Source organism: Lissotriton vulgaris, chromosome 2_1, assembly GCF_964263255.1.
Source record: "Lissotriton vulgaris chromosome 2_1, aLisVul1.2, whole genome shotgun sequence".
Lineage (NCBI taxonomy): Eukaryota > Metazoa > Chordata > Amphibia > Caudata > Salamandridae > Lissotriton > Lissotriton vulgaris.
Genome location: NC_141687.1, coordinates 33,809,609 through 33,834,722, shown reverse-complemented (window position 1 = coordinate 33,834,722; position 25,114 = coordinate 33,809,609). Strand labels below are relative to the sequence as shown.

At 47.7% G+C, this 25,114-nt stretch overlaps 1 protein-coding gene across 2 annotated transcripts in view; it reads left to right on the top strand.

Annotated features, from left to right (window-relative positions):
- The window catches only part of DNPEP (aspartyl aminopeptidase), a 381,605-nt gene that overhangs the window by 112,575 nt on the left and 243,916 nt on the right, over positions 1-25,114 (top strand). For both annotated transcript variants that reach the window (XM_086954396.1, XM_086954397.1), the window contains exon 2: positions 22,679-22,769. In XM_086954396.1, coding sequence (XP_086810522.1) covers positions 22,679-22,769 — 91 coding nt within the window. The remainder of the gene's footprint in view (positions 1-22,678; positions 22,770-25,114) is intronic.

The following is a 25,114-nucleotide window of genomic DNA, read 5'->3' as shown; positions in this document are numbered from 1 at the left end:
GTACAATGTGAAGAGCTAAGTGTATGTACAATTAGATGGTGAAATAAGATAACCCCTTGGCTACTGGGGTCATTCTTTTGCCGTGCTGGGGGCGCGCACAGCGCCCCGGTGCTCATGACAAGCTCAGCTCCTCGTGAGCCACGGTGGTCGTGTGCTCATGACGACCTGAGCTCGTCATGACCACACACGTTTAATTAGAACGCTCGCACAGCAGGGGAATTTGCCCAGTGTGCGAGCTTTCTAACGGTCATGACAAGCTCAGCTCGTCTTGAGCACACGAGAACCGTGGCTCATGACGAGCTGAGCTCGTCATGAGCGTGGGAGGGGTTAATGCATAAAGTCAGTAAATGAGTGAATCCTCACAAAATATATAAGCACAGTTTACTTTTGGTTTTAAGCGTGAAGCAAACATTTCTTTCTTTTTAATGGAGTTGGTGACTTTGTAACATCTTGAGAGATATCAGACAAATGTTTCCATGTCATGTATAAAACCTCCAGCCAATTTTAGCATTTTAGCCAATTGCACTTGGCATGCTGGGAATTTGATACCATAATGAAACTGTTCAAAGCACAACTACAAGCTCACAATGCAACATGCTGTTAGCTGGTAGAATAGATTATATTTTCTAATGTTGTATTGCCAAAGCGCTGAGTTGTGAATTGCAAAACAAAATGTATTTTCTGCCATTCTGCCTTTCTCTCCGGTAAGCAGTCGAGGGTTAAACAGCCCAGTGGGTGAGAGGTGCGAGATGGTCTTTCAGATGTAATTGTCAGAATTTCCTGTTAATTGAATAACATTAACACTCTTTGGAATAATAGCTTGCTAGAAGGAGCTATTTACCAGAACAATGCCAGTGTGAGAAGTTAGCCTGGCATATGATGTCCACTAGTTCTAGTGGGCACCTTGTACCAGTCTAATAGACCCTTATTGATGGTGGTTGTAAAGTCAACCTTATAGAAAGCTATCCTAGTGGTAGCATGAACCAGCAGTCTTCAGGCTAAGACTTCAGTAGGCGAGTTAAGCAAGTTGTTTTACCACATATAATCCCTTGAATACCAAATGAAAGGACATCACACAAGGTATATATCAAATATATATATGTATTTAATCTAAACACAACCCCTCTGCACTCTTTATGAGGTCAGAGGTAAAAATACAATACAAGTCACACAGTTAATATACGATAAGTTGCACAGTATACGTTATACTTATGCCCTAGGGGCCTCACAAACCATATACTAAGAAAGTGGTATAAGTACTACGCGAGAGTTAGAAAGCAGGCCTGGGGCCTTTGGAATCGGTGGGGCTACACTAAACAACCAAAGGTTAGGAAGTAGGAGGCCCACGGGAGACTCGCGCAGTGTGTAAACACAGACGCTGGTTCCCATTGACTTTCTATGGAGTCCGTAAAAGTTACGAAGTTAAAGTTTAAGGACACTTCCGGGTGGACTAGGACGGAACCCTTTCAGACTTAGACACTAGGGGGGCCAATACCCTCGATACTACCAGAGTACTCGTGTTACCTCACCCACGGAAGCCGGGTGCATAGGTGTCTTTTGATGTCTGGTTTCGTCGTTGTTTTCTATGGTGAGCTGCAAAGAAGTGCTGCAGGCGACCAGAGGAAAAGTGTCCGGGTGGATCCAAGTGTGGATCGAAGATGTGAAGAACCTGAAAGCAAAGGGGACAGAGTCTGGGTCACTAGCCAGTGACCAGGAAGGAACCAGGCGATGTCGGGTGCTTGAAGGTGAAGAAGGTGAGCTTGTTTCTTCAACCACAAGGTGCAAGAGGCATCGGCGATGACCAGGCGCTGGATTCGAGCGGTCCCACGATGGATCTAGATGACTACGGTGTCGGTATCCGAATTGGACCCAACAAGCCGTGGCAACCGCAGCCCACGCAGGATGTCGAGATTGGCTCTGGTGCAGACCAGCAAGGTCTGTGGCGCTTCTTCTTTGCAGGGAAGCTGGGGCAAGCCTGGAGCAACCAGGATCGCAAGTTAGATTCAAGATGGCGAGAGGAGCCAGGAAGACGCGTCAAGAACAAAGGCAAAGGCGGGGCCCACAAGACACTCGCGGAGTGTGGGGGCCTGGACTTCGGGTCAAATGATGCTCGGGGCTGGGGCTTCTCGTACCCAAATGCACAACTTACTGAGGCTTCAGGAAGGAGTGTAGTTGGCAAAATGCAGGATGTCCAAGATGTCCGGTCCCACATCTCTCGTGTCTGCCACAGGTTTCAGCTTTGCTGGGGATGTGGATCGGGGTCAGAGAAGTCTGGAAGAGTAGTTCTTGAGTCGCAGAGTCTTCGGGTTCCGACGGAAGCCTTGAAACTGCAGACCCGCAAAGTTGCTAGAAATGGGGGCTGGATTACCCGACTAGGTTCCTCCTATGGGTGGACCTGAGAAGGGGGTGGTTACACCCCTTTCCCTTTGGCCAGTTTCGCACCAGAGCAGGCTGGAGTGCCCCAGCGACTGGTTTGAAACAGGCTATGCATGGGGCACCTTGTGTGCCCCAGGCAGTGTCTAGATGCATTCACTGAATGCAGCCCTCCCTGTCCCAATACGCAAACCCCCTGTCTGGGGAGGTGCTGGCACTTCCCTGGACAGGAAACCTAATGTCCAGGCCTCCCCTGCCGGAGTTTCGTTCAGCAGCATGAGGTCAGACTCGTGTCTGTGGCAGCAGCATCCATTTTGTGATGCTCTGTTTAACTTTACCCGGGTAAAGCAGTAACTTACATGTCTTTTCCCTCTAGAAGGGTGGAATGCTACCCCGCCGCCAGAATTGGCGGGGGAGGGGTGCAGTATTCCAAAGTGTTTGACACCTTACACAAGATGTTTTGATAAAGCCAAACCAAAGTTAGCATTAACCGCAAGGATTATAATGCACGTAAGAGTGTATGGTTTGGCTATATCATAGAACAGCTATAAGGAGATGGTTCCGAAAGCTGCAGAGGGGCTCAGCTCATGCTAGGGCACCCTCTCACATAAAACCAAGCACTCTGCCTCCAGGATTGTCGAGGCCTACCATAGGAGTGGTTTATAGGTGTATATGTGTCTATATGTAAAGGTAGATATAGGTATACTATATCTAAGTAAGGGGTGTTTACACCACCTTACCCAGGCTGTGTGAACAGACCCCTGGTGTCAGTTTAGAAGGCAAACCAGGGGTGGCACAATACATGCTGCAGCTCCTGGTAGGCCTAGGGTGCACCTAAGGGGGGGTGCCAATGGTACACTATACAGGGGCTCACAAGGGTGACCCAGTAACCAATCTGGTATTTACTTAAAGTACATGGAACCCATTTTATATAGAAAGCAGATAGTCTGGGGCTCTGATTAGCAGGGTCCCAGGCCAACTAAGTCGAAAACCAGCAAAACACCAGGAAAAAAGTTGGGGTAACCATATAGTCAGATTCCACCTTCCTACAGCCAGCATCAGCAAGTAGAAAAGAAAAATAGAGGCCTTTCACCCTCTGTTACCCAGACCATCCCTGGGGTTTGTGTTATTTAGGAGGCACATTCACAACGCTGCTGTGAATGTGATACAACCTGTCTCAAACCAGTGCAGCTCAGGCTGCAGATGCTGCTACAAGAGGGCTGCCAGTGGTGCAAAGGTGCATTCAATGTCTCAGTGCTGGCGGGTTGGCCATGGCAAAGAGATGGTAAAGCTTCTCTGATCTCTGCTAGAGTGTAGCTGGCATGCGTCTCTCACCTGGCCTTGGATGGTAATCGGGGCCCTGCAAACCTTGGGGGCTCCACTAACCGGTAGCCCTACAGCAGAGATGCTGTGAAGGCCCATTGTGAGTGGAGCTCCGAGAAACGGAGAAGTAAGTGACACTTCCTCTTGGCTCCTGTGGATCAAAGGTGGAGGCAGCTCTCTGGGCCAACATTAGACACCAAGGCCCCTGGTAGAATTAGGTGTGTGGAACCCACCATAGTTGTAGGCATAGTGCTACCAGATCCGAGGCGGTTGTCATTATCCCTAATCCATTTGATAGACATGTAACATTGGCATAAATGGTTGAATCAGCCAAAAGATAGCATCAGAAAAGGTCATGTTTCCTATGTTACATACTTTAATAAGAATCTATTACAGAAAGATGTAGCCATTGTACACTACCACTTTCAGAAATCAAAACCCTATCAGAAGAACTAGGTCTTAATTCTCGGGGACTTGCATTACGTAAGTAATGCAGGAGTTTTAATGGCAGCTGCCATCTTAAGAAAAGGAAAATAAACACTAAGAAGTGTATCTCCTTGTTTCACAAATCCAGAGTCTCAGCTGAATACTGGAGCTGGATATGCTTACTGGTTGGCTTCATCATTGGATACATTTTTCAGTGGATTTCCACGGGGTGATTTCGTCATTTTAGACTTTTGTATTTTAGAAAAACCTCAAATGGTTTTCTTTATTTTTGTTGCATTATTTGTGTATCACTTTCAAACCGGAATAGCGGTAGAATTTTTGTCCATTAAAGCTAAATATAACTTTTTGATTCCACCCGTGCTGTTAGCAGTGGGAATTGAAGACTTTGGTAAACTGCATCAGACAGCATTATTATTTGAGAAAGAATGTGTAAAAGTAACTTGGGAAATGTAATTGCCCGGGTGTGTTAATGTATTGTCTATGTTCTGTATCTACTGCAAATATGCACATCAACAGTGATCACTTATCAATTTCGTTGATAAGATATAAAGTCTTGAAAATAATTTGTTGCAAAAAGGTAGTTTGACTTATCTGGTACTGAACTTAAGAGGGATTATATATGTGCTTTATAATAAAGTGCAGGAGATTCTGGAAGACAGTTTAAAATACCTTTTTATTTTACTGTTTCTAAACAATACTTTACAGACAAAATTTGGAGACGGCAACAGCTCTGTACTTGCATTATAAAGGTGAGACCTACTGTGTTTGCCAATGCTTGTTCATTTTCTTTTTCCCTTCCCCTCCCCGATGAGTTCAGAGTGTGTGCCTGATTTACTGTGGGTGGGCCGTCTGAATTCTAGGATGGAGAGACAGACTAAGATCAAGTTCCTGGCATTCCATCAGAAATTGATGTACTTGACCAACGTGATGGGAATACCACTGAGGCCGCAAAGGGAGGGCATCCGACGGATCAATGCCGAGACTGTCATGCTTCTCTCCGTCTCCTGAGGACACCCACCTGGGACCCTGGAGCTCAAAGCCACACTTGCAGTGACAAGATATACTGAGGTCGCTGTTTTTGAACAAGAGGAGCTTGATGGACTTATGCTCGGAAACGGATAGTTTTGCACAAATTGCAGGCGATGCGCACTGTTCTTTATGGATTTCTTTGCTGTCCCCTGCAGAATGTGAGAAGATGAATTCTCAGATGGAAGCTAGTGGATTTCTGGAATTCCTATTAACTTTATAATACCTTCAATAGAAGTCCTTTTGAAGATTTCCAAATTATACACTGCCGAGTGTTTGACTCGGACTGTTACTTACTTTAGCTGAACACGCACTCATTGAGAGATTTGCTTTCCAATAGGTTTTCAATGCAACCCCTACCGTCTGTATGGCAGTTTGACACAGTATGGAGAAAACAAGGCTGAAGTCTATTCCAGTGTACATGGAGTCCACACTAACCGAGCTAGACGATCTGGCATTTGAACTGGGGCCCGGGTAAACTACTGCACTGCGGAGCATACAAGTGACCTATGTACCTTTGAAGGATCAAAACAGAGATGTTGTGAGTTATAAACAGTTTCAAACAGATTAGAATGTAAGTGGAGGTGCGTGTGAGGACTGGAGAAATTAGCCCTAGTGTTTATTGAAGAAAAGAGCTTTGAGATAATTTTTTAAGACTGCATGGCAAGTTGCCCGGCATAGGGACAGAGGTAGGGAGTTCCCAACTCTTGTGGCACTTGCGAAAAACGATTGGCTTATGGAAGGCTCAAGGAGAAGGGATTGAGCATTTCTTGATGTACGGTTACCGCCTAAAACATTCAGTTTCTCTGCTAGATAAGCAGGAGAGGAGAAGTGCAGCACTTTCTGGGTGATTCATGGGATTTTTAATTGGGCTGTTGGCTCAATAGGAAGCCACTCAATAATTAAGAGTTATGTGGTTGAATTGCCTGTGACCAGTTCCAAAGCTCTAAGTGGGCCTAGATGAGCTACGGAGATGCCTGCTAGAAGTTCCACCCCGTAGTCCAGTCTTAAGAGCACCACAGCCTGAACAACTGATTTTAATAAGAATCAACTGATTCTGGGATCTTTGCTTGATTCCTGCCTAAGCTGCAAACTGTGTACTCTTGGCCATGGATGCGATGTGACTCTGAAGGTTGCGATGGTTGTCCAGACTAAATCAAAGTGATTTGGCATTCTGAGCAGTAGAAGGGTGGCCCTGCTGGCCAGATAAGATGACATGCTAATCTTCAACTGAAGAATTGGCTTTCTTTGGATATATCAGCAGAAATTCTGTTTTCAGTGGGTTAATTTTGAATAAAGAATTGCCCTTTCAGTGGTGTGGCCCTGATGGAAGCCTGATTGGAGAGAATACAGAAGGTTGTATAGTTGTATGTGGGATGACCGTTGAGAAGCAATACAGCTTTCAATTACTTTGCCTAGGAATGGACAGCTGGAGATTGGGCGTTAGTTGTTCAGGTAGTTGGAATCCAGGGATTGGTTTTTTTAGTGGAGAGATTTGACCCATTTTTAGTTGGTCTCCGGACAGACCTTGTTCCGTTGTTGCAGGGAATTGTTGACCTGGGTAGACAATACAGGGAGTAGTTGGTTGGGAAAGGGGTTTCCTGAAGAAATCAGGAATGGAGGTAGTTTAAGGATTTTACCTTGTATATTGTCATCAGTAGGTTGGCGTCTGAGATTGGGGAGAAAGAACACCATGGGCCACATGCATCATTGTTTGATTTTGCAATTCCTAATTTGCGATTTTTAGGGAATCGCAAATTAGGAATTGCAAAATGGGATGCATGATTTTTTTCCCATAATATTTGAGAATCGGTAAAAATCGCAATTTTTACCGAATCGCAAATATTATGGGAATACTAAATTGCGATTTCGCAATTCCCATTGATTCCTATGGGCCAAAAGGCCCAAAGGAATCAATGGGAAGGCATTTTCAAATTGCGATTTTCTTTTTTAGAATCGCAATTTGTTCATGCATTACATGGGTGCAAAGGACCCCCCCCCCTGCACCCCTGTAATGTATTTTTAAGTGCATGTTTCACACACACGTCCTAAGGACATGTGTGTCTGTAACATTACACTTTAAAAAATGCATTTTTGTGCATATTGAAACATTTTCGCAAATTACCACGAGGTTCAACCTCGTGGTAATTTGCACCCCCTATTTTGAAATTCGCAAATTTCAAAACAATGATGCATTGCTTTTAAGGAATCGCAAAATTGTGATTCCTTAAAAGCAATCGCATTTTTGGAAATCGCTAAAAATAGCGATTTTCACAAAAATGCATGATGCATCCCAAAAACGTATTTAGGAAGTGCAAACGGCCGAATTTACCGATTCGCACCGTTTGCACTTCCTAAATAGGTTGATGCATGTGCCCCCATGTCTGCAGTGCATTGCAGGGTAGATTCTCTTTTGACTTAATTGGTGCATGTGGCCGGAAGGAAGATATTTATATCCCTGATTTTCTTGTAGAACTCCACAAAATTGTTGCAAAGTTCTACAGAGGGTTTGGGTTAGGGGATTGGAGAAGTGTTGTTAGCCTGTTTGATTACCTTGAAAAGTAATTTAGGTCTATTCTTTGCAGTGTCTAGGGAAGAACTGCTGTGAAAAGATTTGGCACTAAATATGTGGTCTTTATAGTGTTTCCTCGCGGATCGTAGCTTAGTCAGACTAGGTAGTGAGGAAGCTTGTCTCCATGTTTTTTCAAGTGTTTAGTTGCTCTCTTTCTACATAGAGGTTTTTTGAGTACCAATGAAGGGATGATTTGGGCCTGCTGTATTTGTTCTTGAAGAGAGAGAAATATTAAATCATGGATTCCATGCAGGAGATGGATTTGTCTGTGGCCTGTTGATGTTGAGTTGAGGCTCTATCGAGATAAGGTTTGGGAGGCCCATTGCTTCGATAAGAAGATTACTTGTGACCCTGAAACCAGTTTTTCCCCTTCGTGGTTGACCGGAGAATTTAGTGCTGGAGAAAGACACAGTACAGGGGATATGCAGGTGGTTGGACCAGTCTACTAACACCGTGTTACTGGTCGAGAAGACAGGTGTTCTGGATGTGATCAGATCCAGAGTGGAGTCCTAGCAGTGTGTGGGATTCTGGCAATGTTGCAAGTCGTTGTCATTAAAAACAAGCATTGGCATAGCCAATAGGTGTCTCGCCTTTGGGACTTTATAAGTCTTTAGTTATGCAGCACAATATCCTTTGTGCAACAACATCAACTGTTGCATGGCTAAACACTTATACGGCCCCAAAGGCGAGACCTATTGGCTATGCCAATGCTTGTTTTTTTAAGACACGGTTCATACCATGGGCTTGGCTGAATTTCCCTTTATAGGGAAGGGGTTACGGAGGGATGAGAGTATAAAGGAAAAAAATAGAAGAAAAAGCAGGAAAAGTTTCAGAATGAGAGAAGGAAATAGAGGAGAGCGGGATGGAGATAGGGAGGTGAGAAGGAAAGACGAGTAGAATGAGGAACTTGGAGGCCCGTAAACTATATCAGTGTAGCAGTGAAGTGACACCGAGGCCCAGATGTGTGACGGACACACTGCACCTCATAGCAGTATTTACCTACCGCTAGGGTGGCTAGTTTCACTGCTTGCAATAGGGCGCTTAAACCCCCTCCTTCCTCCAAGCTACGTCCCTATCCTCTGGGTGCTGTGTGAGCTCCGCCTCGTGTGTTGTAGTTGTGTATACATCTTCTGTGCTGCATTCTGTCAGCTTTCACACAGTGCACACCAGGGGCTTGGCTGTGTTGACTTTTATGGGGAAGGGAGTACAGAGGAAGGAGAGGAAAAGGAGACAATAAAGAAAAAGATGAAAGGGATGAAAGAAAAGGATAGGGCAAGACAAGGGAAGGAGACAGTGACAGAATGGGAGAAGGAGATAAAGTTAAGAGAGAAAGTAGATAAGGATGAGCAAAGTTGGCAAGGGAAAAGGAAGAGAAGGAACCAGAATTAAGGTGAGACAGGAAGGAGAGCAGGGTGGAGATAGGGAGGCGAGAATGAAAGATGACTAGAATGAGGAACTTAGAGACCTGTAAATGACATTAGTGTGGCAGGTGCTGTGACTCCGGGGTTCTGATAGTGTTTTAATACCGACTGGCGGTCTGGTTTCATTGCCTGCATTAGGGTCCATGGCTCCCAGGCTATGCCCCTCTTCTTGGTTTAATAGGCGGGTAAAACGGGACTTTAAAGCCCATCCAGCAACAAAACAAACACGTGTCTGGCTGAGCTACTGGCTAATTTGCGTTTTTTGTTCATTTTCATCCAGTGGCCAGTAAACCACAAGTGAGGGAGATGTACTATGAGCCAGCCTATGCCCCTGCCTCTCTCCTGGCCTTCCGCCCAGCTGCCACACTTGCAGCCTCCTTTTGGTAATAAGCTGCCCTCCCCACTTCTGTTTAAAATAACCTGGCAGGGGGGTGAGTTTGGAGGTGCTCAGATCAAAGGCCGCCCGACCCAGTAAGGCAGACGTAAGGACGGAGATGCTATGGAACCAGGAGTATCACTGAGACGGAGGCTGGACCAGGAGAGACTCATCCATGCCCATACATGGCCACTTGAGCAGGGCCGGATTTGGCGCCATCGCTCTCAGCCTGCGGGAACTTGTGGTAAAAGTCTTTTTGGGGACGGTGAGTCCCACGTCGCAGACACCAAGGCCTTCCGCTGCCTCTGCAATCCTCACAAGGACAGTAAGATCTGCTAAAGAGGCAGCCACAGAAAGCTCTTAAGGAGAGGCGAGGTAAAGATTAGACTGTCATTGTTCATTCGCCACAATGCTCGTCCTTGCTGAAGGAGGAGAGGGGAGGATGACATGAATGAGGTAGATTTAAGCAATCATTGCAAAACCAGCTCCCAAATAGGACATATTTTCTGACCCTAAGCTGGACCTGCACATTTAACGAATAGCAATTTGAATGCTGAGACTTTTAGCATCATCTTTTGCCTTTGCATGGACCTACAAGTTCGAAATTCAAAGTTCGGTTTGACGGTTTCCTAAAAAAGCCAGAACTGGCCATAAATGACACTCGTCGCTTTCACTTTAAAGTGAAAGCGAGATGCAAAAATAAACATGCAGCGCCATGTCTCCTTTTTTGTCCGGCCCTATCAAAGAGCCGGGATGGCGCGTGCAAGGCAGCGTGATGAAGCTTCTGATAAGAAACTTCGTCGCGACAGACTTAATGCAGGCGAGCCAGTCCAGGTGGGCCGGAACAAAAAGCCAACGGGAGGCATCCGAAAACCCTCCTTTTCAATGGGAAGCCAGCGTTTAACATAAACGCTGACGCTAACCAATGAAAATGAGGGACGGGGCTTCGAGTCCCCTTCTTGAAACTGACTTCATTACTATAGCTCTCGCAGGCGAGGAGCGCATGCGCGCTCGAACACCAGGCTAGACCTAAAAAGGAGACAAAGGTGTACAGCGGTTTGTTGCCCACGGTGCCCCAGTCAAGATTGAAGTCCCCGATATTGTCTGAGCTGATTAGTTGGGAAGTGAGCAATTCCGTGCATTCTTCAGTGAAGGTGTTGGTTTGACCTGAGGGGTGGTAAACCACGATCAGCCTGGGGTTGGGGGCAGTATGAGAGGTTATTTCCAGTGACATGCTTTCAAAGGATTGGAAACGGCTAGAGGGAAGGAGTCTGCAGCTAAATGAGTTTCTGCAATGTGCTTCTAGCACTCCCACTCATTGGTCTTGTCAGTTGCAGCACATTTTGGTGTGAAGGGTGGTTTAAGAGTGATAGGAGATTGTTTGAGGTATCGTTGAGCTAGTTTACCATGAGAACCCGGATCTCCAGATTGAGGTCCTTCATCATTTCGAAATTTCAGGGCAGTGTTTGTCTGCTATCCACAGATATGCAGCATACAACGGAGGGAAGAGTTGGTGAGTTTATGTACTGACTGTGCGGGGGTTATCGTTTGGGCTTGATTCAGATTGGGGTATTTGTGGTGAGTTGCAGGATTGTGTGGTGTGGGTGAGCTTTATTGCGGTTCGAGCGACAGCGGTAATAGGGAAGGCATCTTGTTTGACTATGTGGGAGAAGATCGCAGGATTTTGAGTTTCTGTAGCGTTCAATAAGGTTGTGTTGGTCAGTATCATTGAGGGACGAGTATGCCCGTTTGGATCTCGGGGAGTGATCGTCTCTGGGGACGATTTATTAAACATACACATACTCCAATATTATGCACCAATTTACAAATATACGTAAGCTGTTGGAATTACTTTGTGACATTGCATAACATCTCCATCCCTCCCGCAGGGGGATAGGGTCTAGTACCACCACTCCCATGTAAGCACATCATCTTGTCCTCAATGCAGTTAGTTGAACATAGCCTGGAGCGAGGGCCCTGAGCACTGGCATCCTCCCAGTGGCGACACCCATCCCACAAGCATTTAAATTAGGTAACACTGTCTAGGTGACACACAACCCTGACTTCGCATTTCCTACTGACCATGAAGTATGCACCTCTATATCTTAAGGGCTGGCAGTCTGGGTTCTTCAACTAAGCGCAGCAGCAAGAATACATGTTTAAGCATCACTTTAGAGTGACAGTACTCATAACATTTGGGTATCATTAAAATAATTGCAATTAAAGCCCCTAAAGACATCACAGATGAAATCACAGGATTACACATATACAGCCAGACACCCTAGCAGGAATGTCTGATAACATAACCCCACTTTGCTTATGACATCACCTTTATCATGTACTTCACATTAAACGCGTGAACTTCAGTCCCTTTAAAAGAAATAACCATTAGTAAATGGATTTTGGGGCAATTACTCCTCTTTACCTCCAGGGGATGCCCTTCTCCAGACATCCTCAACTCAGCCCTTCACTCCACGATGCACTTATCAATGCACCCCAGCTGTAGAACAAAAGGTTCAGCCCAGAAGGTGTTAAAGGCTGGCTGAGCCCTTGAGGGGTTATTCCTTTTAACTCCTCAGGAAACTTAGGGAGGGACGTCTCTTGGTGCTGGGGGGAGGGGGGAGAGGGGAGGGAGACTGTGTCTCTCCAGCAGCTCCCCCCAGCACCGTTTGACAACTGAGGGTGACCCAAACGCTCCTTTCCCCATGCCTTGCAAGGCATCATGGGGCGCTTCAGGCTCCTTTTTATGCATAATAGATGAGCGCCTCTCCCGCTGTGTCGGGAAGAGCCGTGCTGGTGAGGCTGGCGACTTCGCTGCGTTGCCGGGCCTCGGTGGGGAGCCCGGTCCCACCCGGGCCCCCATGTGCATATCCGCGGCTTTGGGAGCCCACCGGCCGCTTTTGTGTGTTAACAGGGGCCTGGTCCCACCCGAGCACCACGTCTCTTCTTCCGGGGTCCCGGTCCCACCCGGGACCCCGCCTGCCTTTTCCCATTGGATGGCAACCCAGGGAGCCACCCCCGGCTGCCCCCGCCGGCTCCCGGTCCAGCCATCACCCTCATGTGCTGCCAAGGGAGTAGTGTGTGTTTAATAAATGTACTCTTACTTTTATAAAGCAAAGTACACACTGGACAATCAATTATTGAGTGTTATTGGTGCGCACCTGCAAATGGCGATTACTAGCCCACACCACCTCCCTTGAGTAAGCCTCAGACTGCTCTGCAACGCTACCCTCTAAGAGTCAGGCGCTACAATTGGGTGTTTGGTTCCCAGTGAAGGACAAATGTAGTCCTGTTATTTGTGCAGGCCTCACAGATGCTGCCTCGTTTTCCAACACTAGTATATGGTACTAAGGTACCCAGGGCACAGGTACACCAAGGGTCTTCATTGGGCTGCAGCAGGTATTGTGCCACCCATGGGAGTCCACTTATACTCTGACTACAGGTCTGCCATTGCAGCCTCTGTGACATGGTTCTTGTACCCCTCACAACAGATATACATTTTCTTATATCGGAGATCACTGCACTTAAAACCTCTAACTCACCGTATGGTAGGCCCTTCAGTTCTGAGGGCAGGGTGCTTGGTTATAAGTTTGAGGGCGCCCCTGCATGAGCAGGACACTCCTACAAACTCCAGAGTCGATTCTCCAGGCTTTGTAAGTGCGATCAGCCATTTTAAGACATATAGTGGACATCAATCATTATGAGATTTCTAACTATATAATGGCTGTGTGAAACCTGTTCAAACGTTTTGGTATCGTACCCCATCACTGACTCCAGTGTTGGAAGTATAATCCCATGTACTAGGAGGGCTCCTGAGGGGATCCACCTGTACTCCCAGTTACAGCCTTTTAGGGTTTGCCAGCAACTTAGTGCTGCCGCTGTCCACAGAGACTGTCCTGTCCTCCTGCTGCTGAGCTGAACTCGATCAGGGGAAGGTAGAACAATAGGTTTCCTGTCAAAGGGAGGCGTGACCACCTCCCAGACAGGACTTAGTGTACTAGGCGGGGTGGGGGCGCTTTCCAGCACCACCAGACTGCTTTGAAGGGCACATTTGGTGCCCTCCTTGCATACCACTGTACGTGCTGTCTGGATTAGCTTGAGATGCCATAGTGTTTAAACTTTCCACATCTATCTTCATATCCGTCAAGTGCTTGAGGGCCATGTTCATGTTTGGTGACCAGGTTGCTGTTTTAGGAGCCAGAACCCCATCGTCTAATCCTGACACCCCCACTTGGCTGAAATCTGACCGTAAGCACATCCATGCATCAGCCCAACCCTGTTCTTTTCAGTGGCCGAACCTGAGCTTGTGGGTCCCAGTAGAACACTAATGTTGTGGGCTGCATAAAAAGAAATAAAGTAAAAAAACTTGTCCCATTTCCTCTGGACGCATGTCTTGTTTATTTAGAATACTATTACTTTACACAGATCTCATTGATTGTTCATGCAAGGAACTTTGCACCCTGCAGAGACAGTTGTGTTGCCATAGCTGTACTGGGCTACAGGGTACCTTCTGAGTGGGCTGTAGTTATCAGTTGGAGGCGACGCTAAGGGCCGTTGGTGTCCATGCTCTCTTTACTGTGCTTTAAGTAACATTGCCTTCCTAGGTTCTGCGCCCTACATGCATAGATCTGTGGTTTAAGTAACATTGCCTTCTTAGGTTCTGCGCCCTACATTCATAGATCTGCGGTTTAAGTAACATTGCCTCCTTAGGTTCTGCGCCCTCATGCATAGATCTGTGGTTTAAGTAACATTGCCTTCCTAGGTTCTGCGCCCAACATGCATAGATCTGTGGTTTAAGTAACATTGCCTTCTTAGGTTCTGCGCCCTACATGCATAGATCTGTGGTTTAAGTAACATTGCCTTCTTAGGTTCTGCGCCCTACATGCATAGATCTGTGGTTTAAGTAACATTGCCTTCCTAGGTTCTGCGTCCTACATGCATAGATCTGTGGTTTAAGTAACATTGCCTTCTTAGGTTCTGCGCCCTCATGCATAGATCTGTGGTTTAAGTAACATTGCCTTCCTAGGTTCTGCGTCTTACATACAGCGTCCCTTACTCTCTTTACTGTGCTTTAAGTAACATTGCCTCCTTAGGTTCTGCGCCCTCATGCATAGATCTGTGGTTTAAGTAACATTGCCTTCTTAGGTCCTGCGCCCTACATGCATAGATCTGTGGTTTAAGTAACATTGCCTTCCTAGGTTCTGCGTCTTACATACAGCGTCCCTTACTCTCTTTACTGTGCTTTAAGTAACATTGCCTCCTTAGGTTCTGCGCCCTCATGCATAGATCTGTGGTTTAAGTAACATTGCCTTCTTAGGTTCTGCGCCCTCATGCATAGATCTGTGGTTTAAGTAACATTGCCTTCTTAGGTTCTGCGCCCTACATGCATAGATCTGTGGTTTAAGTAACATTGCCTTCTTAGGTTCTGCGTCCTACATGCATAGATCTGTGGTTTAAGTAACATTGCCTTCTTAGGTTCTGCGCCCTACATGCATAGATCTGTGGTTTAAGTAACATTGACTTCTTAGGTTCTGCGCCCTACATTCATAGATCTGCGGTTTAAGTAACATTGCCTCCTTAGGTTCTGCGCCCTCATGCATAGATCTGTGGTTTAAGTAACATTGCCTTCTTAGGTTCTGCGCCCTCATGCATAGATCTGTGGTTTAAGTAACATTGCCTTCTTAGGTTCTGCGCCCTACATGCATAGATCTGTGGTTTAAGTAACATTGCCTTCTTAGGTTCTGCGTCCTACATGCATAGATCTGTGGTTTAAGTAACATTGCCTTCTTAGGTTCTGCGCCCTACATGCATAGATCTGTGGTTTAAGTAACATTGACTTCTTAGGTTCTGCGCCCTACATTCATAGATCTGCGGTTTAAGTAACATTGCCTCCTTAGGTTCTGCGCCCTCATGCATAGATCTGTGGTTTAAGTAACATTGCCTTCTTAGGTTCTGCGCCCTCATGCATAGATCTGTGGTTTAAGTAACATTGACTTCTTAGGTTCTGCGCCCTACATGCATAGATCTGTGGTTTAAGTAACATTGCCTCCTTAGGTTCTGCGCCCTCATGCATAGATCTGTGGTTTAAGTAACATTGCCTTCTTAGGTTCTGCGCCCTCATGCATAGATCTGTGGTTTAAGTAACATTGCCTTCTTAGGTTCTGCGCCCTACATGCATAGATCTGTGGTTTAAGTAACATTGCCTTCTTAGGTTCTGCGTCCTACATGCATAGATCTGTGGTTTAAGTAACATTGCCTTCCTAGGTTCTGCGTCTTACATACAGTGTCCCTTACTCTCTTTACTGTGCTTTAAGTAACATTGCCTTCTTAGGTTCTGCGCCCTACATGCATAGATGGATGTATGACGTTACAACGCATACCATTACAACTACCTACCATTACAACGCGACCATTACAACGCATACCATTACAACGCATAGCGCTTAGAGGTGCTGGATAGTGGTAAGTATAATTTACTATTCCAACTCCAGTCCCCGTGGACACTAGGGAAGGTGTTGGATAGTAAATTAAACTTATTCCCTATCCTAGAGCGCCCCCCAGCGCAATGCGTTGTAATGGTATGCGTTGTAAAAGTTGCGTTGTAATGGTAGGTAGTTGTAAAAGTTGCGTTGTAACAGGTGTATACCGCATAGATCTGTGGTTTAAGTAACATCGCCTTCCTAGGTTCTGCGCCCTACATGCATAGATCTGTGGTTTAAGTAACATTGCCTTCTTAGGTTCTGCGCCCTACATGCATAGATCTGTGGTTTAAGTAACATTGCCTTCTTAGGTTCTGCGTCCTACATGCATAGATCTGTGGTTTAAGTAACATTGCCTTCCTAGGTTCTGCGTCTTACATACAGTGTCCCTTACTCTCTTTACTGTGCTTTAAGTAACATTGCCTTCTTAGATTCTGCGTCTTACATACAGTGTCCCTTACTCTCTTTACTGTGCTTTAAGTAATATTGCCTTCTTAGGTTCTGCGCCCTACATGCATAGATCTGCGGTTTAAGTAACATTGCCTTCTTAGGTTCTACGCCCTACATGCATAGATCTGTGGTTTAAGTAACATTGCCTTCCTAGGTTCTGCGCCCTACATGCATAGATCTGTGGTTTAAGTAACATTGCCTTCTTAGGTTCTGCGCCCTACATGCATAGATCTGTGGTTTAAGTAACATTGCCTTCTTAGGTTCTGCGCCCTACATGCATAGATCTGTGGTTTAAGTAACATTGCCTTCTTAGGTTCTGCACCCTACATACAGTATGGAGGTCCACAGGGCTCATCTTTGAGCCCAATCCTTTTAAATGTCTATATGCATCCACTTGCGGAGATTGTTGACCCCTATGTTATTCATATAGTCATGCAGATGACACCCAGCTAGTGGTGGCTCTGAACCAGGCCGACCACATGCCCCCAGATCTCCACGGCTGTCTTGAGGAAGTCACTAAGTGGATGAGTCTATCCCACTTAAATCTTAACGGCGACAAAACTGAGCTCATGCTACTGGGCAACCAGCTGCATTTCAAAGCCAACACTATGTGTGGCCAGCTTGTATGGGATTATTACCCATCCTAAAAACAAAGATAAAAAGCCTGGGTTTCTTTTTTACTGTCCTCATATATGCCACCAGTAAATACTCTAGATGGGAACCCCATATGCCTTTCGCATTGTCAAAATTGATACCGCCCTGGACTCAATGTGTAGCGATCAGGGGTCACCCAGAGGTAGGCTGTTTCCTTGTCCAACTCCCCTGTCCTCTGATGGAATACCTCGGACCTGGGGAGGACAGGACCGACACAAACCTCTGGCATAATCATCCGACCGTTATCTCGACAACCAAGCCACCAGTTCCGACCACACATTGTCTGTGCTCTCTACTCGGCATGCTATGTCCATCTTACTGACTTCTATGATGTTTCGTAAACAATCAGTAAACCAGGGAGGGGCCGCTGACTTCCATTCTTTACAGATCTTTCTCCTTGCTATAACCATAAAAGCCTGGGTTTCTGGCTGGACCAAGACCTTTCATTCAAAGTTGAAGCCAGGAAAACCACTGCTCTTTGCTTCGGCTGGCTAAGAATGATTAGCAAAGTTCTGCCACAACTGCCGGACCAAGCTAAAAAAAAGTTAGGTCTAGGCACTCATCCTATCCAGGATAGATTATGGTAACATCCTGTATTTGGGCACCCCCAACCATGTCCTCTCTAAACTACAGATTGTGCAGAACTCAGCTGCAAGACTGCTCACGGGAACCCAAAACCGCTGTTCAGAAAAACCGGCACTACGCATGCTACATTGGCTGCCGGTACTGGAAAAAGTCCACTTCAAAGCCCTATGTGTTTCCCACAAGTCCATAGGTGGAAATAGGCCTCCTATCATTAAATCAATGATCTGCCCTTACAAAGCAAACGGAAGCCTGCGCTCGGATGAGCTGTACCTTGCTGTGGTACCAAGAGTCAGGAAGGCCAGAAGTGGAGGCCAGCGTTTTTTGTACAATGCCTCCAAACTGTGGAACAGTCTGCCGCTGTGAGTTGGCCTAACGGCTAAGGTGCTTGACCTCGGACCTGGGGGTCTGGGTTCGAGTCTCGGTAACGACACCAAACATCCTGTGATCCTGGGCAAATCATTTAATCTCCCCATGCCTAACAAAAATGAATGTCCTCATGTGACAGATGACACGCAGCTGGCGGTCACACTGAGTGGGGACTCAGACCTGGAGGCTCCCAGGTTCTGTGATGGTCTGCGGGAAGTGGCTAACTGGATGAATTCCAACTGTCTCCAGTTAAACACCAAGAAGACGGAGATTATGGTGGTTGGTAAACAGGTGGCTTTGTGGGGTGACAAATGGTGGCTTTCGGAGTTGGGTGTGACTCCCCTCCCAGCGGCAGAGATAAAAATCCTGGGGGTGTGGCTTGATCCTTCTCTGAGTTTCATCTGTCATACCAAGAAGGTGGCAGCTTCTTGCTATGGCATCATCAGAGGACTTCGACCCATCCTCAAATTCTTTGATGCACCCACAAGACAGCTGGTCGTCCAAGCATCAGTGCTGTCCAGGCTGGACTATGCCAGCTCCCTACTGGCGGGGGTTAACCAGTCAGAATTTCTGTGGCTCCAGCGGGTTCAAAACGTTGCGGCCCGACTGGTGACAGGTCTGCCTAGGCGGTGCTTGGTGTCCAATGCCCTGCGCTCTCTCCACTGGCTCCCTGTGCAGCAGAGGATTAGATTCAAGGTTCTCTGCCTTGCATTTAAAATCCTCAATGGTACTTCCCCACAAATCTTGGAGAAACTGCTGATCCCCTATGTCCCCTCTCGCACTCTTAGATCGCTAGGCCAGAACTTAGCAGTGGTCCCGCGTTTTAAGTTGAGCAGAATTGGTGGCCGCTCCTTTCGAGTCCTGGCAGCGAGCTGGGGGAATTCTCTTCCTCCACAAATCCAGGCCATCGATGAGCTCCTTCAGTTTAGACGGGCTATCAAGACCTTTTTATTTGTTTAGCTCATCTGTTGTGTCTCTTCTCCTTTCTGCCCGCTTTTAATGCTGTGTTGTGTTTACCTTCTCAAAGCGTCAGGACGCCCCTTTGCTGGGGCAGCTGTGCGCGGTACAAATAAAAATAACATAACATGTAACATAACTGGTGCTATGTAAAGCGCTCTGATAACCAATTTGTTAGGTTCAAGTTCACACTATATAAAACTCTGCAAAAAAAACAAAAGAAAACCAAGTCTTTTGTATACAACTCAAAACCTGGCTCTTTACAAAGAAGGTAGGCCCTACTCTAGTGTCCACACAGCGCTGGGATGCTTCCGGGTAGCCATGCGCTATATAAAACCTTCTATTCTATTCTTACTCTCTTTTCTGCGGTTTAAGTAACATTGCCTTCTTAGGTTATGTGCCTTACATACAGTGTCCCTTACTCTCTTTACTGTGCTTTAAATAACATTGCTTTCTCAGGTTCTGCGCCCTACATATTGTCTCTTACTCTCTCTTCCTCATCTTTAAGTAACACATACTTCTTAGGCTCTGCTCTCTGTCATGCAGTGCCCCTTGCTCTCTCTTCTTCAGATTTAAATAACACAGACTCGTTAGTTTCTTCTCCCTGGCATGCAGTGCCCCTTGCTCTCTCTTCTTCAGATTTAAATAACACAGACTCGTAAGTTTCTTCTCCCTGGCATGCAGTGCCTCTTGCTCTCTCTTCTTCAGATTTAAATAAAACAGACTTGTTAGTTTCTTCTCCCTGGCATGCAGTGTCCCCTGCTCTCTCTCCCTAAGGTTCAAGTAACATTGATTTATTGAGTTTTGCCCCTTGGCAGTGTCCCTGCTCTCTGTGCCTCAGATTGAAGTAGTTTTTTATGTCTTCTCCCCAGCAAGGTACAGGGTATGGGGTTGTGTTGGACTTGGCCCTTCTGGCAGGTTCACTCCTGAACTTTTTGCTTTTAATTGTGACCTGGTGTTAGTGTTTTTTGGTTTCTGCGCACTTTACCACTGTGTCCCAGGGTTAAGTACGTGCGTGTGGTAAGGTTGGCCTGCCCTCCCATAGGAATGCATGGGGAATGTATGTGTCCCTGGTAGTTCCTGATGCGTGGGGAGTGCAGGGGCGAGTTTAGTATGTGCGAACTCATGAGATTGAATGCTGCGCGATGATGTGTGCGGCATTCATGTGTCTAGTGTGGAAGTGCCACTTCTAGAAGTTGGCATGTCTGTGGAATAAAGGTGCAGTGACCTCCTGGCTTATGATTGGCTGGAGCTGGCTGGTGAGCCTGGTTCCAGGAGTCAGATGGGTCTGCCCTGTTGGTGAATAGGGAGATTGACAGCCAGATGGGTGGGGGGAGTGCACCTGGGACCTGAATAGGGCTGGGCTTTCCCCACACAATGCTGGCTCCACCCCCTGTGGTGCGATTGATATCCCTAGCCTGACTAGTGAATGGTGAGAGGGGCTGAGCATAACAGAGTGCTCCAAAACCAGCTGCGACTGGTTTTCCCCCCACCCTGCAGACACAGACAAAGGATTTGTGTGTATAAAAAGGGGCTGTGACCCCTTACAAAAGGTTCTGTTCCTGATCCAAGCTTGAGGGTGACCTGCTGCTGCTGGGCGCCAGGAGGACCACCACTGGGGACTGCCTCCCTGCCTGGAGGGCCCCTGGGCCCAGCCTTTGCCCCCTGCCTTCCTAAGGACCTTGGTGGACTTTGAACTTTATTTCCTGTGGCGCTGGGGCAGCACCTGATTTATCCTTCAGGAGAGCGCTGGGGTTTTAGCCTGCAGCCCGAGCTGCAATTCCCTCTTTCGAGGGATTCCCCGGCGTGGGGATCCCTCTTTTTGCTGATTTGCGGCGAGGGTGCCCACCCCGCACTGCCTGCAGCTTATTGTGCCTACCCTGTTTTATTACTTGTTATCACGGGTGCCTACCCTGTTTTTTTGCCGAGAAAAGAAATCACCGCTGGCCCGGGCCCCCCCCCCCGTGACGTCATTCCCCGCGCCCTGCTGGGAGTGGTGGAGTCCGGGGAGCAAAGCAGGAAGCAGACGGGAGCTTACCCCGTGCTCCTGTGACCCGGAAGTGCTTCTACACAGAACCAGAAGCCGATGGGTGCCCACCCCACGCTCTGGTGTGAAGGGGAGAGGTGCCGCTGCCAGCAGGGCCCCGGTGAAGGTGAGCCCCGACCGCGGCACCAGGAGGACCGAGCCCGGAGTGCTGCTGTGAGCGAGGCTCCCCGGTGAAGCAGAGCCCCGCAGCCCAAGAGCCGCCGCGACATCTGAGCCTCCCCGCAACAGAGCCCGTTGAGTGTTGACGGGCCAGGGGGAAGCTCCGGGGGCCATTGTAGTCCGAGGGGGGGTCGGGGCACATTGCCGGTGCCCGCCCCACTCCTGCAGCTGCTAAACTTCATTTTTGGGTAGCATTGCTCTTTAAAGGCCCGTGGGGGCCCGGTCAGATTCCTTGAGTGGCCCCACTTGATAGCGGGCCGCTCCAACGATGGGGGCAGTTACATTCCGAGCCCATGAGAGGCTCCACCAGTTTGGGGGCATTTCTGAGGGCAGCTCCTCCAGTGGGCAGCATTTTCGCAGAGCCCACGAAGATCCACGGAGGCATTATTATTTCGAGCCCACAAGGCTCTCCCCGGTGTTTTTGGGCTCTACAGTGTTTATTTAGAGCCCAGATGAGCTCTCCAGCTGCCCAGCACTTAGTGGGCAGCTGCTTCGTTTAGGCCTGATCTTTTGCGCCTTCTTCTTTGGCTGCCTGCGCAGCCTTCCCTGACTTTGCTGGACACAGGGCGTTTCAGCCCCTGAGAGGCCAAGGTGGCCTGGGGGACAGTACCAGGTGTTGTACCCTTGCATGGGGTACATGTTTATACCCTATGTGATCTTTTGCGCAATTGTGATTACCTGCCTAATGTGATTGCTATGCCTATACCACTAAATGTATTTTTATGCTTAGGAGGGTGTTTGCCTAGTATAGGTAATGCTAGTGAGTTCATGGTTCCCTGTGTGATATTTGCCTAAGGTGTTTAGGATTGCGTAGGTGGTACTTACCTTCTACCAGTGGTTACTGGTTGTGTGCTACATTTGCTATTTGGTGCTACAGTTATATGTTCTATGTGCTAAGCGTTAATTCTACCAAGTGCTAGTTCTAAAAGTGCTTATTCCTGACAGTGGCCCACGTGGCCCTGTCCTGTGTACATAATCCCCTGTAAATTCTGCCCGTGCCTATGGCACATTGTAAAGTGTGTGTTTATTATCTAATGTGTTTGGTATAATACAAAGGCTATTTTTATATATAACCTTGTGTGGAGTTTACTTTGTGGTGGGCCTTGGGTGTTGTTGCTGGGTGCGTGCGCAAATACTTAACCTACATTGCCTCCGGGATAAGCCTTGCTGCTCGTGTCACGTTGCTAAGGGGGTGAGCAGGGGTTATCTTTGGCGTGTAACTCCCTTGCCCTGACTAGAGTGGTGGTTTCTGCCTGGCTTTGGCGCAAGCCTTAGCCAACCGGAAATCGCCATTTCTAACAGGTTGTGATTCCTGGTATCAATTCTTCTTTTGTCTCTTTGTCACATTGAAGTAACTTTGATGTCTTGGGTTCTGCCCCATGGCCTGCTGAACCCTTGCTTTCTGTTCTTAAGAGTGAAGTAACATTGATTTCTTCTCCTCAGGCTGCCGCAGGAAGAGGTTCGAAGGATGCTGTCCGCGGGGCTGCTAAAGAGTTCCTGAAGTTTCTAAACCGCGGTCTTTCGCCTTATCATGGTAGGTGTCTGAACACAGTTTTGTAGCGCTCCCATTCCAGTACCCTCTGTTAATAAGTTACCCAAAGCTGTAATTCCCTTCTCCTTACCATTGTGTTAACTAATAAATCCAGGCTCCTCCTGCCTTTGACTCTTCCTCGCCCGTGCTCTCTTCTGCATCAGTTGTGCAGTCATTGGTCAGTGTTCAGCCTTGTCTGTGCTACCTCCGCACCCAGCTGTCTCTTGCACCCTTTCACTAGAGGCAAGTTTCCTCAGCACCCATCCTCTCGCTCGCTGCTCCCAACAGTATGCTTTTTCTAATGGTTGTACCCAGTCTCCCTACTCCCAACAGACCACACCATTGTCAGCATGGAGTGCAACAGCATATGCTACATCGAATTAACATTGCACTTTCAAAATCAGGAGGGCATTACTGTTACATGTCAAGAACATAATTGTTAAAACGAGACAGATTGGGATGGAAGGGAGGAGGAATAGCTATTCTTTTCAAAGACTGTTTTACCTGTCTTCCTGAGTCAGGACATATGCCTGAATTTTGTACCAAATTGCTGTCTCAACCAATCCCCTCCTGCTTGAAACATAAGCACTTCCTAGTAATAGGCGATTTTAATGTTCATTTTGAAAATACTGACGATCCTGTGGTCCAACATTTGCAAAGTGATATGCCAATCCTGCAGGTAAAACAGTGGATCAAAGGACCAGCACACATTGCCGGGCACTCACTTGATCTTCTGTTTTCTAATATAGAATCTGCTAATGTCTCTGATGTTACATTCCTTTCCTGGACGACCACTCTTGAATCTCCTTTTTAGGTCTCGGCGTCAACGCGCGGAAGCGCGTCTCCGCCGAGATCTTTTGTCAGCGACTATCATTCCCAGGAGACAGTCCTGGCCACGCGCATCCTTCCAGGCGATTTGTAACTGGAACGCGCGCTGTGGCCAGTCGCTGTCTCCTGGGAAGCGCAAGCACCACACACGCATGCGCATACACACACACACGCGCCCATGCACACACGCACATACATACATACAGAGACACCACCCCTGACTCATACACACACGCGCGCACACACACAAGTGCACCGAGGCCCCCCTCCCCCTCCCCCTCCCTCGCCGTCACCGTCGCACACATGCATACACACACACACGAGCATACACACACAAGTGCACCAATCGCGCTCCAGCCTTTTGGAACTTACCTTACCTCAGCACGCGGCGCCCAACCTCCTGCTGGCGCGGCCCCGGGGCTCTACACCGCTCACAGGAGCCCCGGGCCGCGAGACGCTACGACTCCGCCTGCCTCCTCTTCCGGTGTGAACGTGGCCCCGCCCCCGTCACAGGCGACCGTGCCTGACTTCCGGGGCGGCCGCGAGTTCAATGAAATCGTGAGGGGTGACAGAGGCCAAGTCCCACTTGAGTTTGTTCAGCGTCAACAGCTCCATTTGCACTAATTCGTCGGGTCCGATGGAGTTATCAGTATAAATGCAAAGTTTTTCCGCCGTTAGAGGAATGGTTTCTTTCATTTTTGAGGCCACGAACATGCAGGTAGCCCCCAGCAGCTGCAATCTGTTTTTCTTCAGCGGTTCCACCGACAAAAATCTGTACAAGTAATTCATGGCTAATGGGAACACCTCCTCTTCACATTTCTGCTCTTCACAAACCTCCAGCATCCAGGTAAGCCCTTCGGATGGTTTCCACCTCGCAGCACAGCAGCTGATGTTCCATGTCTCCCCCGGCGCGCGGTGCCTGCTCTTGAGAGGGGGTGCGGGGTGCCCGTGCTGTCCTGTGAGTGAGAGAGCTCCGTTCAGTGCTTGCTGCTGCCGCGATACTAAGAAAGCTTTTTCAGAAACTATGTAGGAGCGTGATTGGAGACCCACAACAGCAAATAACCCAATCACAAACACGCTGGTACATTGCACAGGCAGAATCTACTACATTAACTGATGCAAATGAAAAGCATCTTTGCTTCTACTTCAGGACGTACAACCATTTTCAAAATATTAAATGACCTAAGTCTACTTAAATTAAAACGACTGCTCTTTCTGCTGCAACACTTCCAAGGTGCTCCAAGATGTATGTATGTCAAGCTTTGCATGCAGCCTGTACAAAAGTCCCTGCAGGTTTCAGATACAAAAGGCAGTGAGCGGGCTAGGGTGCTAGTATTATCTCTACCTAGTGGTGAGTGGTGAGTGGTGAGTGCAGAGTGCAGAGTGCAGAGTGCAGAGTGCAGAGTGCAGAGTGCAGAGTGCAGAGTGGTGAGTGCAGAGTGGTGAGTGCAGAGTGGTGAGTGCAGAGTGGTGAGTGCAGAGTGGTGAGTGCAGAGTGGTGAGTGCAGAGTGGTGAGTGC